At 38.8% G+C, this 19,648-nt stretch overlaps 1 protein-coding gene across 6 annotated transcripts in view; it reads right to left on the reverse strand.

Moving 5' to 3' along the window:
• The window catches only part of USP22 (ubiquitin specific peptidase 22), a 111,730-nt gene that overhangs the window by 25,406 nt on the left and 66,676 nt on the right, over positions 1-19,648 (reverse strand). For all 6 annotated transcript variants that reach the window (XM_074840428.1, XM_074840427.1, XM_074840424.1 and 3 more), the window contains one exon: positions 2,180-2,349. In XM_074840428.1, the coding sequence (XP_074696529.1) occupies positions 2,180-2,349 (170 nt within the window). The remainder of the gene's footprint in view (positions 1-2,179; positions 2,350-19,648) is intronic.

Consider the following 19,648-nt stretch of genomic DNA (forward strand, 5'->3'; position numbering starts at 1 on the left):
TTCTGAATGTAGAGAAATTAAAAGTCACTGGGAAACAGAATTTTACAATGAGTGCTGACAGAGCTATAAATATAACATGGTATTTACTGCTTGCAAGTTAAAATATACTGAGTTGGTTACAGACACTACAGTTTTGCTTGTGGAGGACTAAGCTCTAGTTTTAGTTCAAGGTGGTCAAGACTTTTTGTTGTCCTCCCACAGCACATCGCTGCAGTATTTCAACATGAAATAAGGACAGAGACTACTGTAGCTGCTATCTTCACAGTCTGTATCACAGATACGGCTCCTCCCTCATTCATATACTCTCATGTCACAGAACATTAATTATTAGAACTAATGCAAGCACAAGCATGAATTTTGATTGGGGAAAATGAAGGCTGAGATTCCCAAAGTTGTATGTGAAATTAAACTTGATTACAATTGAAACTAATGTGAATGCTGCATTTCAGCCCTATTTTGGATAACAGCCTGTTCTTTGTTACGTGCTTGTACACAGTCTAGCAAAAGGCTTCCTAGGCCATCAACAGGGCTCCACATACAAGAATGGAAATAAAAATAATTACCTAGACAGTCTTGAACTTTCCCCCAGCCCCTCAATCTGTAATGTAATACTCATTTTCCCTTTCCCAAGGGATTTTTTGAAAAATGCATGTGTGTAAACAGAATGCAGTGATATTCATTGGAATGAGACTTTATACCACAATTTGATGAAAGGATGGCAAGATTATAATAGTACCTTCTTTTTAAATAAATAGGTTTCTATATTAACAGCATACAGAAACTGGTATTTGTATACCATGACTGATTTTTTTTATCTAGGCAGAGTGGTATTTCTCCATTTAACTGCACATCTGGTTTCAATAATCCTGCAGCTGCTACCTATTGGTATGCCTGTCTTTTGTTTTTACCTCCTTTCTTGACAGACTCGGGAATAATTGAAAAATAAATAAAAAAATAAGAAGTATAACATACAACTAATGACTGATAAGCAGCATGAAAGGCTGCAAATTCGTATTAGTGCTAAGTATGAGCAGAAAGCAACTTTGTACTGGAATAGCTAAGGGGGACTATACCTTCCATATATGTTTAACTCACCTGCAATGACCAAAAGGAATCATCTCTGGTGAGAAAGGCACAGAAGTCAAATTGAAAAAAATCACAAGATAAAAGTAAAGCCATTTTAGGTTGGCCTCAGTTTGAGCAAATTTCCATGACAGCATGTACACAAGACATGCTCTGTGTACAGACATCTCCAGCTATCTTAAATGCTCTGTGACAGCATGTTCTATAGCTTTTTGGGGGGGTTTTGGTGGTGGTTGGTTTTTTTTTTTTCCTTACCAAGAGAGCAGATCTATCACTGAGGGAAAGGCACAGAACTGGATTTATTTGTTTGTTTTTAAAGACTCATCTTAAAGCTAGAAGCCTGTGTCTAGCCATAGTCCTTACATTACTGATGTGGAACTAAGATAGTTAATGAAGCTCTTTGATTATTTATTAAGGAAAAGACTGTGCCTGTGTCACACAGCACAGACCAGACCTACAGAGAAAGGTACATTGCAAAGCCCTTCACCTGAGTGAGAAAGGGAAAGAAGAGCTTGTACATAGAAGGTACAAACTGTACCAACACATTAATTTTTCTACATCCTTCTGGCCATTAATGGGTTTCCACATAAGAGATGATAGCAAAGATGTTTCTCCTTGTTAGAAAGCACTGAATCGAGATCTTTAAAATATTTATACAGACCTACATAATCCAGGGCCTTAAATCACAAGGCTGTATACTATTGCTTTATTCTCACTCCCATTATCACCTAAAGAGTCTGTGACATATTTTCCAGTTACAACTTGCACCTTTAATTAAAGCACACATTCAGCTTTTAAGACTAAAGACTTGCAGATCAGTCTCAGAAGAGCAGGCAGCACTGTAATTATTTCCAATACCAGCTTTGCCTAAACAAGGGTGACTTAAGAATAGGACTTAAAAGGGCAATAATTTCCTTTTCAGCAGTTGGTTATTTTTGAGAGTAGGGTCTCACTTTACTGCTTTGTTTTGCCACACCTTGAGGGGAAATGTAATTTGCATTCCCTTTACATCTGCAAATAGCACACAACCCCTTTTGGGGTAAGAAAGAGCCAGCATCTGTGGAAAGGCAATGCGATTGTGGCAGACTGCACTCACCTCCTGAAAAAGCGTAGACATTTCACAGACCAGACATGAGCTGGGGCTTTGCATTTCACATTTGTGCCTGTCGGAGAGGAAGAAATCTCGCAGCAGTGGAGTGTGGGTAAGTGCCTGGACAATACAGTTCATAAAACATGTGTTCCCAAGATTGATTAGCCCTCGTAGACCTATAAAGACAGAAGGGGGAGGGGATGCATAAGCATTATCAAGTTAACAAAATGGTATATTTGCATTTTTATATAGTTTTCACAATATTGCCACAGATTTACTGTATATGCACAGCTCCAAGTACACAGTTTTATATTGTTTTAGGTACGCTATTGGTTTTGATGTACTGAAGTCACAAGCTGCCATAAGCTTTCTGAACTACAATGGGATTTGGTTTTTAAATTCTCAGGAAAAAAGAAACCTCAAAGTACAGCAACACCAATAGCATTATTTTGCAATGGCTGTTTTGCCATACGTCACCAAAACATGCCCCCTCCCCAGGCTGATACCAAAGTGCAATGACAACAACTGGTAAGTCACTACAGTAAGAAACCAATACATTTAAATAAATCAATAAATAAGTTTTCAGATAGTTTAAAAGGCTTTCCCTCATGCAGGTCACGAAGCCAGAATAAGGTTTTTGTATTGTTGTAATGCAACGATCATCTTTCTAAGACAAGAAGCAAAGGAAACAGCCTTGACAAAACAAAGTCAGGCTGTGACATCCAATGCAGACTTAGCATATTCTTTTTTTTGTACAAAACCCGAGGTCCGAACAAAACCTTAAAGGAGAAACTCTGAACAATACTAGCTTCACACTTGTTTTAGCTAAGTTAGACATTAATCTACAGTATACATCAAAAAATTCAACTTGGCATAAGAGGATTCATCACACCTTAAGTCAAACGTTCAGTAATGCCCAGAGACGATTTCTTGTGCTTGGAAACCAAGATGCTTAAAGGAAAGCTCTTTTGTTGCACAACAGAAGAGAGGTTAGGAGTGGGGAAAGCTTTTCAGTCATTTGCAAAGTCTAAGCGAGAAGAAAAACATGCTCAAATCCTTGAGTATTCTTCCAAAATGTTAACATAATACCACCATACAGGAGTGCTAAACGAGAAGAGCATCAGGTGGACAAGAATGCTTATTTTTAATCAAAAACTTACTTTGAAACAAGATAAAAATGCACTGATAGATACAATTCTGGTATTAATTTAAAATTAACATAGTCCTCTTCTGCAACATAAATGGGATTACTACACAAACAGTGAACGAAAAACCAGGATTACTTGACAGAGAACGAAGAATTTCCTTGCCGTTCCATGGGGAAAAAAAAAGTATCAGCTGGCAATGCTGCGGTAATTAAAAATGGTGCAGTTCCCTTGCAGTACACCAGATAGTGCTCAAAGGGCTCTTTAGCATCTTTCAGCAGGAGGAGGTGTGGTCCAGTTGCTACGTTACCAGAGAGAAACGGCACTACATCAGCTTGAACTGCATACTGGGCTGTAGGCGATGGACACAGAGCCCTCTTAAAAGTTTTTTTTTCCCCCCCCTGTATCTAATGCAACACCATCCTCCTTCCGACAGCTTCTGGTTGCTTCTGTTTACTCAAAGTGCAGGACAGAGTTTCTCATTATATTATAGTAACTTCTACTGGGCAGGAAGCTTACTGCAATTATTTGCTTTATTTTCATGCTAGGAGGCCACAAGTATACGCACAACATTAGCGAAGTGTTAAATAGTTAATTTGTTGTAGCAGCTTGAAATACGGTGTGATGCTTCAACTTTGTACACAATCCTATCTATTTCAATCCCCAGTCTACATGTCTCTGCAAACAATATCACAACAGAAAGTGTTCATGCTGTGCAAGTGGAGAAATGTTTGGTCAGTCCCTCTTGCCTACCTCTCCCCCGTATTGTCCATTTAAAACTTACTGGTTTTATTTAAATCAGACAGTGCAAACAAAAGCCTGTAAGGCTTCCTGGACACGCCTGAGATGCACCAGCGTATTCTAAGAAGAGTCTCCCTGTTTCTTCTAGAAAACTCAGTCCCTCTGGTTAGCGTCAGAATTCAAAGTCAGCCTGCACTGCACAGAGGACTAGTGGAAAACTGGTAATACATCTAGAGACTCAGCCTATCACTTTTTGATATCTAATTGAGCAATCACAAGTAAAAGCAAACACATAAAGGCAGCTTTTTGGAATCATTTATTAAGCATCATTTATTACATGCCTGTGGCTGGACCTTCTTTCCCTGTGACCACAAGAATCAAATCTTCTTCAAAGTTGCCACCAGAAGACTAGTTACAGGCATCAGACTCAGAAGGTTCTCTTGCTTTACTCTACTTGCTTGGTCTCTTGGTGTCAGTTTTTCATGGGTCTAAACAGAGTGCTTCATACGCTATGACTTCACTTGAATGAACCGAGACAAAGTAACCTGCAAAACAGACAAGGCTGAAACGTGAATACTCCAAACCCTAATAAAAAAAAAAAAAAAAAAAATCAGAAAATGGTGAATGTAGCAAGACATAAGAATTTACTTGGCTGAAAAGGGAAAAACATAAAGGAGCATACATTAAGCTTATCCTCGCGGGGGCAATGACTGCAGCTGCTATACTGCCTCTTAAACTGATGTTTGAAATGAAACAGGGATGATGCACTGAACTACAGCTAAGATACTGCGTAACTAATCGCAGCATCTTGGAAAACATAAAAACTTGATGTACATAAACTAAAGAGCTGACAACAACTCAGAACAACACATCCTCTTGTGCTTATAGGAAAAAATGAGTTTTGTTGGAAAGAAAAATAGCTAAAAATTAAAGCCTATACAGCATCCTGGTCAATAAAATATTAAGAACGTAAAAGACTTGTGCCTGCCACACCTATTCCCTCCCCACTAACAAAGCCCGGCAATATTTAATGGCAATAGTCAGCATTGTGACACGTGGGTCATAAATTAACAGAAAAATAATGTGCCAAAATCTCAAATGCAGCAGTTCCCTTTTGCTAGCATCAACAGTTGTCTCCACTAGCATCTAATCAGTGGACAGTATTTGTACAGAGGAGTGGGCTAACTCTCTAAGGACTGCCGACAGGATCCAATCTCTAGTAATAAAGCTGTGGTACTTGGCACATTTCTGCTGTGCTTCATAGTATTATCTTTATTTCTGTTTTTTATGAACTGCTTCTGAAATAAGGAAGAGTAATTAGTGAGATATGTATATATTCTATACACAGATGTGTGCTCTTGTGGTAGTATAGTTAGGAGAAAAGCACTGGTTTACTTGCTGATGTAAATGTAAATATTGGAATAAATTAATATTTCTGTCAAGACAAAATTGTCATGTAAAGAAGAAAACACCCTTTAACCATCATGCATCGTGTATGACCACTATTCTCATTCTGTCACATGCTGGACAGGCAGGGTGTATGCAGAGAAGCAAGAAATCTACTTCTGCAATGCCTTGAACACAGGTAAACCCATCTGGGAAATTCTTTGTATATTTGGTCTCAAAACTAGGTTCTAAGCAGCTGGCTTACCTTTGTCAGCTTCAGTTCTTCAATCTTCTTCCAGTAACGGGTTTTGTTTTTTCAAATGCTCAGAGTAATAGATCTGCAATACTGGGTAACAACACTTGTTGTGATGCAGGGAGATCTAGAACACTGGTTCTGCAAGTCCACCCACGCAGGCGAGATGAAAAGACCAAAACAAGATAAGGAAATTCCACTTCTCTGTGAAATGCAACTGCACAGCTATTAGAGGTGGGGAAGCGGGAAATGAGAGGACCACACATGAATACAAAAATACAGAAAAAACAATCAGGTGTCTATTTTGCTCTCCTGGAAGAGGTTCTGTTTTTCTCTAAAACCTGGGCGTCATGCTGGGATAGGAAAGACAGCAAACGAACCAGGCTGCACAAATATTACCACAAAGAAACCTGTGATTTATTTGAATGAAGGTTCTGGAAGCAAGAACGTAGGTGACTATATAATTCAACTTTGTGAGCCAATCAGGAAATCATTCAGATGCACTAAAGCATAGCCAGCTTGAGATCCTTTTTACATTAAACACAGGTTAGCAACACCTTAGAGCAATTTTTTGTCCTCTACTCCCAGCCCTCCCAGTTTCCCATCTGGTGTTGATGTTTCCCTGAAGCTCCATCAGACAGTATCAGAAGTCAGTGCAAGCTGAGGAAGTGCTCACTGAAATATTTAAAGAGAGTTCAACATAACCCTTGGAAACAAACAGTGTAGCATGGCAATGAAAATTTCTAGAACAACTTTGGGTTTTCATCCTATGTTCATACAACAGGAATTGCAACATCATTTAAGAGCATCTTTCGGAAAATGTATTTCAAGGGAGAACTGCCCTATTTCTTAACACCTAAAACTAAAACCAAATTCTCTCTCAGCTCTCAAGTTTCAGGCGCAGACCATACCACAAATTACCAGAATGTATCTGTTACAAACACCAGCCCCAGCCAGGCCAATACACTATTGTTCCACTTGCATGCCAGAAGCAGCATAGTTTTGCTAATGGGGTTACTTACAGCAATTGTTCTCAAAAGATAATCCCTTTTGAAATAATAATTAAAAAATCCCTTATGTATCTGCATACTGCTGCTTTTTGAAATGAAATTACAAGTCTACACAGGAAAATGCATGACATTCTGGGGAACTATTTATCACGTGAGTTATCAAAAAAATAACCATGCTGTTTTGGTGAATTTATTCCACACCACTTCAGCTGAAGCATCCCTTCTCAGTGGCTGCAGGAAACCCACAGGTAACTGCAGAAGCAGGAACACTGAGCCAAATGTATTAGAAAAGGTTTTTTCAGAGGTTTTTACAGAACATTTTTTACAAACTTACCAATGACACACTCCATTATTAAACTATTTTGACAACACTTTAAGAAAAAGCTACATCAACTTTTGCCGCAGCTAAGTTAAATGAAAAAGTTTCAACCACATGATGCTAAAAACTAACATAACAATTCAACACCTCTACCTCCAGCAGCTGCATGGCGTGCAATCTACCATATAAGAAAAAAATAATCGGGGGGGGGAACAAAAAAAAGAAGAGGTGTTTGAGCACAACCCGAGTTTCCAAAAAAGAATAAGTTGCATTCTTTAAATTCAAATTTTATAGCTTTGCTTTAGAATTTGTAAAGAATTAAATTTCTTCTCCTTTGTTTATTCCTAAAGGGCACAACAGTTTGATCATATTAAGTTCATATTTTAATAGGAAAATTTTGACATAAAGTTACCTTGAAATTAACCTGAGTTCTGTCAGCCACATCTTGTCCTTTTTCCACTATTTCTAAGATACAAGCCATACATACATACAAAAGTATGAATTTATTCCTCCCATAACAAGCCACCATATTTAGGTATTATGCCATCTTTATATTGCAGAGAAGTATCAAGAGAGAAACTGAGGGTTTTGCTTGGTGGGTTTTTAAACACTGCAAAAATAATATTCAAAAATAACACAGATCCCAAAGGGCTTTGATGAAGAACATAGAAGGATGGAAAACATTTACGTGACCTGGGACATGGCTGAGCTGAAACACCCGTCAGCGACTCCACTGTAATGCTTTGCTAGGAGGAAGCCTGCAGCAACTGGGAGGGCTTTGCTACGGGCTTTGGTTCCAGTGCCTGTTAGAGGAGTGTATATAGAACAGAATTGTATGAAATGTTTGGGGATTTCCCCACCCCCTTTTGCATACATTTGAAGAGTTAAAAACGCCCCTAGAATATTCTGTTGGTTTTTAGGCCACGTCAGCAGTACCACTTGAGGAAGATGTAGTGAGTTTGAGAAAAGAATTTAAGCAAAAAGTTCTGCAAGTACAAACTTTGAAACATCTATAAAATTCAGAATATGGACAAAACCTACTAAAAATAACCCTGAAACGAATATGCTCTGCCTAGAAGCAAGTTAAAGGCAATATCCACAGAGCAATGGTTTTGCGGCAAGTTACATACTTGCACACAATTTGCTGTCGAAGAGGAATGAAGGTGGTCTCTCATGACTGCAGGTCTAAGACCATAGAGTCAGCAACAGCAACGCAGAAGTTTCAACTTCGTGGTGAGTCCCATAGGCAGTCAGAGGTGGCCTTGCAGTCTTACTGCTGGTGAGAGGATACTTCAACAGACACAGACATTAAAATCTGGACAGAGTTCGTTCAATAAGTCAGTAGTCATCTTTGTCAGTGGTTTTTTTTATGATACATTTTTGGCACCACCTCCACCTCTTTCCCCTGCCCCAAATCAGTTAATAGTGGGCCTGCCAAATACCTACAATAGGAGTAAGCTACTACGGTGCTGGTTAAAGTAGCTTATGTTCAAGAAAAAGTCTGCAAAATGACAAAACTATTCTGTCATTCCAAAAGATTTTCCAAAAAGAGTAAAAATTCAGGAGATACAAAACACAGAAGAAACTTGTTAAAGAAAACGCATAATGCTAAAATGAACCACTCAAGATGCTGAGCAGTTATAAACTGCTGAGTTGCAAGCAAGAAAACAGACATTTGCAAGAGGATAAGCTTGAAAACACTGTGTATCCCTACACTGAAACTTTCTCAGTTTTATATAATCACCAAGCTACAGAAAAAAACCCCTCGCTAAACAGAAATGGTACTAGGAAGGGAAAATGGTTACGTAGCTTTGGAAGACTAGATTAAAACAATTCACTTGAACGAATGAAAAAGATCTGGTGCAATCCAGATACATAAAAAAATAATAAATGAACTCCACAAATGTTCTAGAATCTCCCCTAATGAGAGCAAACCCAGTAACATTAGAGAACACCACAAAGATGAGGAGACCACCCGCTCTGAGCGGTAAGATCAGGGACACTGATCTAAGGCTGCAGCTCCTCATTGCCCTGACCCTCTCTTGTCTAGCAGGCTTATCACCCCGACTTCCCACCAAAACCACCTTCCGGAGTCACCACAGGCTCTTCCTCACCAAATGCATCCTGCTCTGTCCTGCAGCTGAGCAGTACACAGCGGTTACAAACCAGACTGCTTATTACCACCCTCTTCCTCGGTACTTAAGGATCCCCAGCAGTAAGCTGGGGCCACTGCTTGAGTAAGTGCTCTCCAAACTGACTCACTGATTCAGACTGGTTAATCAGTGAATCTTTTTTAAACAGAGTATTTTTGACAAAAACAGTTAGCAAGGGATTACATGGCAGAACATAGAAATTAAGATGAACACTCAGGGCAATAATCTTTCCTCTTTGGGTTACTGCTGAACCAGGTGAAAATGTGCTGAAGTTCCCCATGTTTATTTTTCTAACTTGGTTCCTTTTCTCCAGTTATTCAAGGTTGCTGGGTTAGTCATTGCCCATTTTGAATCATTATAAATCCCTTCCGAAACACACCACCTTTCCTGAGCTGTACCACTACCACCACCCACCCACTCTCCCTGCCCCCTCAAGCTATTCAGTCACCAAGAGGCACAACCTGGAGAACTTCATTCACTCTTCTGCTCTACCTGACTTTTAAGCGAAGCCTTTTAAATCACAAGTAAGAAGTGAGTTCTAGAGCAGCATTTCTGAACAATATAAAAACATGTGATACATGTTTTCACTTTTTCTATGTATGTTATATATTTTAATATTTTCCTGATATTATATTATGCCATTATCTAAAAATACCTATTAAATATCATGTGTATATATGTGTGTGTACATCAAGATTCACAGGCCACACTGAATCCTGAAGTTTTGGGAGGATGACAGACTACATAGTATTTAGATAACATAATTATAAAAATTTGGATTTCTTTTTCCTGCTTTAAGTACAAATATTTTCATGTGACACTGACAGGAGTCAAACAAAAAGCCAGCCCCTTTCATCCAGAAGTCCTAATAGACACACACATGCATTCTGGTGCAGCTGGAAGACACATTCTTCAATTTAAATATTTGATCTGCGCACACATCATTTGGGGGAACCATAAATTAAGTCTGTTCTGTAGAGTACTGAGATTAGAATAGAAAGTAAATTTATCTGTATTTATTGCCACCACTTACCCTATCCAAACACACAAGAATGAGGTGGGTTTTTTCCTTATACATACTGACCTAATGTTGGCATGTTCCCCCTCCTCCCCTTCCGGGAAACTCTAACATAAGAACCAAGGTGCATTAAAAAAACCTAATTTAAAGCATAGAAGACACTGAAAACAGAACCAGTCGGTATAAGACTATGAAAAACAACTCCTGTTAATAAAGAGAAAATAAATTATAGGACTATTTTAGATACACTGCATTATGCACTGCACCATAAACTACAAGTTTACCCACACCTACACAGACAAAAAGGCAATTACATCAGAAAAGGCTTTCTGGAAGGAAAAAAAAAAAAGTATCTTAGGAAAAAGAAGTATTTGCATTCTAAACGAAAATCCATCTTTAACCTTCCAATTTCTGGCAAAAGGATTCTGGATCACTGCATTTTTTCCATTCCTATTGAAATAACAGATTGCTCAATAGAGAAAAGTTTGCTTATGTGTACAAAAGGAAACTGTCCTTGAGTTTGTTTCTAGTTGAAAATCCTGGAGTCCAGCTACAGAAGATGGAACATCAGAGGAAAGAACTATATGCCATGAATGGCACGTGTATAGCAAAATCATGAACTGTTGAAAGAAACAGAGTATAGTAAGTATCCTTCCTCGGATGTATCACCAGCACCAGAAGACAAAGACAGATGAATCACCCAAACCCAGAAAGTTCTTCGTTTAGGTATGTCACTGCTGTACAGAGTAAGTGGAATTCAATCTCATTACTGATCTGTTTACCTGTTAAGACAACTTTACCCAGAGACAAAGATGGGTCAGTTAGACACAATTTGCTCTACAGCAGAGCAACTGAAAAACCCCAGGAAATACATCCCATGCACTGAATGCAAGTTGCAACCTTAACTAGATGCTCTGCCATTTACTTATTTTTCTTAAGGTACTCATTCCTGGTCAAGGGTGGTTTTACTTTTAGAAAAGAGCATCAAATCCCCACCTTTCAGATTACCAACTGGTTCAAAAAAACCCCAGAACATGTCAGTTCATATTTCCCACTTTTGCTGTCAGTAAGAAAAATCTCATGTTAAGTGTTATGACTTAAATGCAACACTTAAACACTCCCAAACTTCATTCAGGCTCACATGGCAACTTGAAGTCTTTTTCAGTAATTTCTGGCATATTTGTGTGCAACTGGGCAGTGCTGGAGTGACCTCAACTTCACAGGAGACTTTCCAGATTTATTCTTTTTTATGCTGTGTTAGGATTGCTGTTCAAAAGTCATTGTTTTTACTCTTTTTCTCCCTTAAAACACCAAAAAACACCCATGAAAAGTTACCAATAGGTAACAACCTACCTACATTAAATTGTCAGGATATACGCATGGCAATGTTTGTAGCATCTGTTCAGCAGTAAAGCTGAACATATTTTCTAGCATGTCTACGAGGATGATCTAGTTCACCCATACTACAATGTAAAAACAACAGCACTCGTTCTGTACGGGCAAGATTAAGTAGCCCAGACCAAGCAAATGTGGTTACATTCTTTATGCAACCAGATTTAGTGCCTCTGCACTGCATTCCCCAGTACTTCTTGGAAGGCTCATTACCTTGGGCACAGCGCCATGTGAACATGTTCATACTGTTTACAGACCCACGCTGACACTGCGCACATTCATGCTGCTCTGAGCCTAAGCTCAATTTGCATTGACTTAGTGTGGATTGAGACACCAATAATGTTTTTCCAGCATTTAGTTTGTCCCCACCCCTCTTAGTTAATGGGGAATTGATTGCACTCACTATTTTTATTCAATAGCTTTGGGGACATCACATAATATATACTTAGAGAAAGGACGAACTACATCAAGATAGTGCAAACGTAATTGGAAGACAGAACAATAATTCAAGAGCAACTTGTTTAATGTGAGAAACTATCTGAAATCAATTAAATTCAATAAAAACAATTGTGAAGCAGGAAACAAGAAAAATTAAGTGGACAAACACAAAATAAGGAGCAATGGCTACTGCAACTCAACCTAAATGACTTAATACCGTGCTGCAGTTCTGAGACAAACAGCATTTTGAAACTTAGCAGGAATATGAAAAGGCCTGGAAGGTAATTATTCTGCCCTGGTGACAGGGAAACCTCAGCTGGATGATGTCTAGAATTGAGCACCCATTTTAAAAAGAGATCTATGCAAACTGAGAAGAAGCAAAGAACATGAGTGAAAATTTGCATGAAATTAATATTTGAGACTGGAGAAACAACTGAATAACCCACTGGTTGAGTTAATTAAAAAAGATAGTACTGATGGAGGAACAGCCAGGCTGACAATTTTCAAGTATGTTACAGGCCACTGCAAAGAGGACTGTAATTAACTCTTGTGGCCTACCAAAGCTATAATAAAAAAAGACTGAGCTCACAAGAAGTTTAATTTAATTAGATATTTAAAATAATTCTCACAGTTAGAAAACACTGCAACAAGGGAGTTTGGGACTTCCAGTTGTTGGAGTGGTTCCAAAAGCAGCTCTGTCAGCCATCAGGAACAGCCCAGTCCACTAACCCTGACTCTGAAGACGTGTGTAACGTCCCCTCCACTTTTTCATCCCATGACTGTTCACACATCCAGATTAATACTACAGCGTGATACAAAACACAGGAAACAGCTTTGACAGGGATGGAGAAGGTGAGGGCATTTTCATATGACAGCTAAGCCCATCTAACAGCTCACTGACGCCAAAAGGGATGTTACCCTTGCACTGAGCTGGCATCTGCTTGAATCCACCATGATACGGTTCACCTTGCCCATCTGACAGAAAAAGTAGTCTCACCTTGAGGGGATGAACTCATCACCTGCAAACAGTGATGAGTCTTTGACCCGTTTGAGCAGGTTCACACAGCTCACTGTGGGTCAGCACAGAAGGCCAGTGCCAGAATGAGAGGGATGCAGGAACTGTTGGGTGTCTCAGAGACAGCCAGCCCTCATATCCCCTCTACTGTAACAACCTTCCAGCACAGGCAGTTGTCTAAAAGCCATAGGTTGGGTAGCAAAACAGCCATAGCCCTGATGCCTGTATCCCTATTCCTACCACACCGCTCTGAAAACCAAAACTAACTGCCCTGCTGCCTCTCAGGAAGGGATGGAGAACAGGTAACAGCTGCTGCTACAATTAGGGCTGCTAACTATGTCCAATGTCATTTTTAGACTTCATATATATTCTGCATATGAGCTTTTGTATTTGTGGCTCAATGCATCATTCATTCACTTTAGTAATGCAAAAAAAGAGTCACACGATAATGCAAAGAGATCGTCTGGATCTGGTATTTCAGTTCATTTCCTTTGTGTCATACCTGCTAGTGTGTGTCAAAAATTTAAGTTTGCAGCTATCAGCAGTGCTATAAATCAATTCTGGAGGAGCTCTGCAGTGTCCCTGTATCGTTATCATGCCGTACCTTCAATTAAAAGCAATCGCATAACTTTTAAACAACACTGGACTAACGACTCAGCATGAGATACATGTTTGTAGCTTATTTAAATAAATAATTTCTAGTAGAGATACAGAAATAATCAGCAACAAACAGAGATGAGATTCAAGAAAGGCTACCTGAACTTTGCCAGATTTGTGAGAAAAATGCACATCTCTAAGCAATGACTACCAAAGGCGGCTTCACTATAGATTCTTCCTCGGAGCAACAGATCAGCCTTTCCACACATGCTACTCAGACATGTATTGTTGGAAGAACCTAAGGGCAAGCGACATCCTTGGGGCAAACGGATCAAACAAGTTACCAAGAGCATGATCAAACACAAAAAGTGTAGCATTTTATATTATGATTGCACAGATGAAACAAAACCCCCAAGCCAGACAATGATTCCTGAGTGTACACAGTGTGCCAGACACAAAGTGCTCTCTAAACTATACTTACAATATGTCCATCTTTGAACCAATTCACAAACTAATGTGCCAAAACAACGAACCATTTCACAGCCTACAGGAGTTTCCATTCTTTGCCTTAGGGCACGCTCTCTGCGGTTTCATTTACCTGTAGATACTTTGAGAGTTCAGCAGTGTGCAAGCACTGTGTGCCTCTGATTCTCCAGAATAGAACTGACCAATTATGCTTATTTTTATTTCTGTCTCTCCAGGCTTAAAGCACTTCAAACAAGGCAAGTGATCTCTTTTAATGGTGTGGCCATGGTAAGCCAGGCTGTGAGGTTACAGCCTGTCATTTACTTTGCAGTAACTCTATGCTTGGGTTAAGACCAAGCACACAGACGAGGGAGGAGCACTAGATGTCCTTTAGTTCTCATCCTTCTGATTTGATGGCAATTGGCTCATGTATGCACACCCTTGGCCTGGTAAAGTGAGTCAGCATTCCTAAAATATCTGGCAATACAAACAAACAAACCTCTTAAAGTTAATTTTTCATATAGTCTCTGTAAATAGGGAAGCTGTTTCAAGCAAGACAAGGGACTGCAATTATTTCTTCCCTGTGAATTTAAATTAAGAAACATGCTTCCAAACAAAACAAAGTGAGTGTTTTTTACCAGGCCACTGAAAAGCGCATTCAATCTTCCACTAAAATCACAGGAAACATAGCTGTAGAAGATCTTGAGAAGTCACCTGGTCTATCCTGCTACATCAAGGCAGAATTAACACTACTAAAGTATTCTTGACAAATGTTTCCCTGAATTGTTCTTAAAACTCTTCAGTGACGAGATCCTGCAATATGCCCTGATGCACTTGTATTCTGAAGTGTTTCAGTGTCATCTCAGTCAATAAATTAATGCAGAGTTTAAGAATTGCAACAACATTAATATGGAAGATATACATACACTATGAAATCTATACATACGCTCCTCTACTAGTAGTATTAGAGCTTCTGAAATAGAATACCTGTAGTTAATACTTCAAATAGCAATAGCTTTACAAAAGCTCCTAAAATGAGGGAGGAGACAACTTGTCCAAGATGCTGTGGTATCACTGTTTTTCTCCACTAGAAATTTCTGTGCACCTGAGTGGCATGAGTCATTTTACTTCTCCATATGCTTCCCCACAAGGAGGAAAAGATAATGGCTAGACAGAAGCCTTCTGTGGGCAAAACCTAGCCAATGTGTCCCCAAATTGATCACAATTGGAATAAAAATACTTCCCTTTAAATATTTTGCTGTCTTGTAGCTGCAGAGCATGGCAACAATCCTGATACAACCACACAAAGTTCCATGTGACAAGTTCAACAAGGGTTGGGTTTTCATCTAGGTAGAGTAAAAAAATATTCCAGAAGCAGTTTCTCCTGGCCAGGAGGTGAAGTTGGAAAACTGATTTTAAAATATAAATGTAATAGGCATCTATATGAATTTACTGTCTCCCATAGCTAAGCTTAAGTTTAAAATAAATGTGGGGCAGGAGGGGAAAAGGGAACTAAAGCCAAGGATCTCTGCAATATGCAAGATTAGTTTTGAACCTCTTGGTAAGTCACCTAGCAGGGAGAGGACCCATGAGCACTCTGCAAATAAAGGCCTCTTTTTTCTTCAAGAAAATGGAAAATATAAATTCTTATAACCACAATTTCTTATCTTCTGTATTTTTACTGACCATCTGCATTGCAGAATTGTTTTTCTCTCTCAGGTGTCTCAAGAAGAAACCAGTGCATCACATTCTCAAAACCAGAAAGCTCTACAGCGTGTGTATCAATGGCAATCATTTATCTCTATTTGATTCTCTCAGCTGAAATGAGTAAGACTGAAAGAGACATTAAGTTCTGCAGCAGAACTTGTACCAAACTTCTCCGAATTCTTATCTTGGCATATCAAGACCCACTGAACAAATTTTGTCTGTTGTGCCTCAACCTGATCCAGTCTCTGTCAGGATCTCTTAGCAGTGAGCGAACACATTGGGGAATGCATACATACAATCTGGATCTCAAATTTTCAGAACACGCAAGAGAAGAAAACATCTTTCATATATGGCACTGGAAATAATCACATAATGCTTTGATACGTAGTAATAAGATTTGATTATCTGATGCCTGTAACACATCTCTCTGGAGGAGAAAGATGAAACACGATGCACTCCAAGCACACATCACATCATGAGCTAGAGAAACAAAAAGGCACCTATTTCTTCACAGCAGAAAACGTGACATGAAATACCACATATAGGTATATGCATTGCACAAAATGCCTTAGTTCAGCAATGAAGCCAGACCCTTACAACTGTGGTACTCGTTGTACACTCAGATCTACAGAGCTGAATGAATTTAAAGAAGCTGAATAAAGGCATGGAGAAGCTCCTACAGCAACCACATAACTGAAACAGAAGCTGCCCTGTCTCACACACCCTACAAAGCAAAGTTCAAGGCATTAAAGTCCTAGGAACCAGAGCATGAAAATAATGATTAATGTGATAATTACAGGAAGGTCAAGGAGAAGAGATAGAAGACACTCAGCGCCAAGAAAAGAACAGTAGTAGGCAAAGAACAGGAACTGTGTTTGTCAAAACGACTGAATGGTCGATACAGGGTATTATGACAAGTAGCCTTTAAAAGCTAGTTAAGTTGGAGACCCTTCAAGGTATTTTTATATGGCAACTTGATGGCAAAGAAAAAAGCCTTTATACAAAATAAAATACTTCAAAAGGTGGCACAGAATAAAATATTCTCTTTGCCCTCCCCCAAAGCAGCCAAACTTAAAAGCTCAGTGAGATCTTGCATGATCTGCACAGAAGCATAAGACTTACAGTGAGAATCCTGTGCAGATGGCATCTTTAAAGAACAAGAGGTACTCCCACTAAACTGACAAAATAAAATTCACACCCGCAGCCGTCCTTTCCCCCCAATATCACACCATATGCTGCCTACAAGTTTTTACCCTTCCTCAAAACAGATTTCACAAATTAATAACTTAAGGAGCCGGCTAACTGCCAATGAAATTAAATGCATCCAAATATATTAATATGCACAAATTATTGTTGATGAATTGGCACAGAGCTATTCCAACAATCCACAACACACAAACCATGCCACATGCTGTTTATGCATATCCCTAGTTTCAGTATATACTGTATCTACCTTCTGTCCATACAAAGCCCAACCCTAGAAAGCAGATATGAAAGAGCAGAATGGAAGGTCATAGTAAATATACTCCAAAAGCAATCCACAAAAGAACAAAACTGAGATGGAGATTACTGGCCTTGTTGAAAATACCATGCTCTCCATAATGACACGGAGTTAATCAGGTTAAAATACAGCGGTAAACCAAAGTTTGTTTCTTTGATTTGGGCTGGGTTTTATTAATAGTAGGAAAAAGAACCTTCTCAGGCTAAGGGTGCGTCTCTGCCCATGACAATACAACAGGCACAAGTTAAGACTGTACTCAGTGTAGCTACACAGGCTAATTCTGAACTTCCTTATCTGCCTCTTGATTTAGAGATTATGAAAGTATCTTTGCATTGACTGCACCACTGTACAGAGAGAAATATACCCTCCATTTCAAGAAAGGCTTTGGTTTTTAGAGGATCACTGCACGATATCGACAAAAAGAGCAAGAGTCTGTAGCTTGGTGTAGTGTGGTCAAGAAAAGAAGAGACATACCTGCTGACCTCAGGGTTTGCTGTCAAAGAAGGGTAAGGTCTGCTCTTTGTTCTGACAGATTCCAGAAAGCCAAGCACTTAACATATCTGTTTTTCTGTAAGCATCCACTGTTTTGATTATTTTTTAAGCCAGTTAACCACTACTTAAAGAAATGCCCTGATAAATTTTCTTGAATTTTAAACAAACAAAAAATACTTTATCTAAATAAAGGTATCTCGCTCAGAGGGCCAGAATCAAATTCTGGCTATATATTGCTGTTGGGTTTTTCTTGATAAGAAACCTCCCGTTCCCATAAAAACCTGTTCAAGCAGATGATGACAAGTGACTAACATTTACTATATTTTTCATGTTAAAAGCCTAATGTTTTGACTGCATATTGAAGTTATATAATGACTTAGTGAAGAAAGCACAGCACAGGAAAAAAATTAACTACCATTAGAGAGATAGGTAAGACAAATAATTGAGTCAGCAAACATTTTACACTTGGAAGTTGAATCAGCATCTAGGAGGGAAATAAAAAAAAAAAAAGGCTTTTTTTGTGCTGCTACCTGGCTGGATCCAAATGATGAAGTTTCACCTGAAGAAGTGCAGAACACAATTTTAGAAAAGTCAAATTGAAACACTACCTGTAAACTAAAAATTACGCATATGGATCATTAACAACCATAGATCCACTGTTCAGAGGAAAAAAATAAGGTTTGAGTTAGAAGTCTGGAACACGATCCAAGCCTTGGATTAAGAACCCTGTCTTCTAAGGAATTTCACATTGTGAACACAGACACTGTACCTTCCTTTGTCTCAAATCCCCAAGAGCCACCTAGAGTTACAAAATTTAAGTATTTTTTATGCAAGTAATATGAATGGCAATTTTCCAAGACAAGATAACAGAAAAATTCAACCCCGACTGCAATTTGCTTATTTCACATACAAGTAGTTTTAACTTCATACAGTCTGCAGAGGCTGTATTTGAGGTAAATATCCCTGGAGATTAGAATTCCAGCTTTATAAACTTTGATGCTTATTACTGCAGCCACACACACGTCTATACATTCGTGTCTCTCTCTGCTCTTATTTCCACACTAATAAAACACACAAAACAAGCTTTACAGGGAAGGAAAAAAGACAAACCGTTCACATTTTTTTTATGTATTTTTTTAAAGATTTCTAAAACCTCTATGAAAACACACTACTCCTCAGACAGCAAATACACCCAAAGGTTCTACTCAGCTTGCTATTCTGTTTTAAACTAAACTGCTCCCACATAAAGCCACACAAATTAAAGCCTGCAAGCAGACCCCTGAACCTGAGAATCTCCTCCAGAACACATTTAGCGCATCACTGCAAAAGCTGTTTCCAATGCCAACCTACCACCAAGCTCAAGCTTCAAGGTAACTTCTTCTCAAAATTGTTTTTTGACATTTTGTTAATTTGTACTGGAAACAAAGCAAAGGCATGGGATTTATTCTGTATACAGATATTGCAAAAAACCCTAAAGTACCATATTTCTGAAAGCTGCTAAGAATATTCCTGATCTACAGAAGTTAGGCTGGTGGTTTCTTCAACAATCCACACACTACTACAAGATGATCAACTTAAAAATACAGTGAAGCCTAACAAGGGCCAAAACTAGCCACGATTTCCTTGAATATATAATTTTATTTTCCAAGCTATCCCACTACTATCGCCTGTTACTCCCTGGAGAAGAGATGTTAACTGGTTTATACTTCAACTTGTTACTGTATTTTAACTTGAAAGCAGGACTAAACCCTTGGGGAAAAAAAGTTCTTTGTAAAGGGAATCAGTATCCTTCTTTCATTAATCTTTACAAGCTGAAAAACATGCCCTGCAAGTTTCAACTATT

The sequence above is a fragment of the Strix aluco genome, chromosome 15 (assembly GCF_031877795.1).
Source record: "Strix aluco isolate bStrAlu1 chromosome 15, bStrAlu1.hap1, whole genome shotgun sequence".
NCBI lineage: Eukaryota > Metazoa > Chordata > Aves > Strigiformes > Strigidae > Strix > Strix aluco.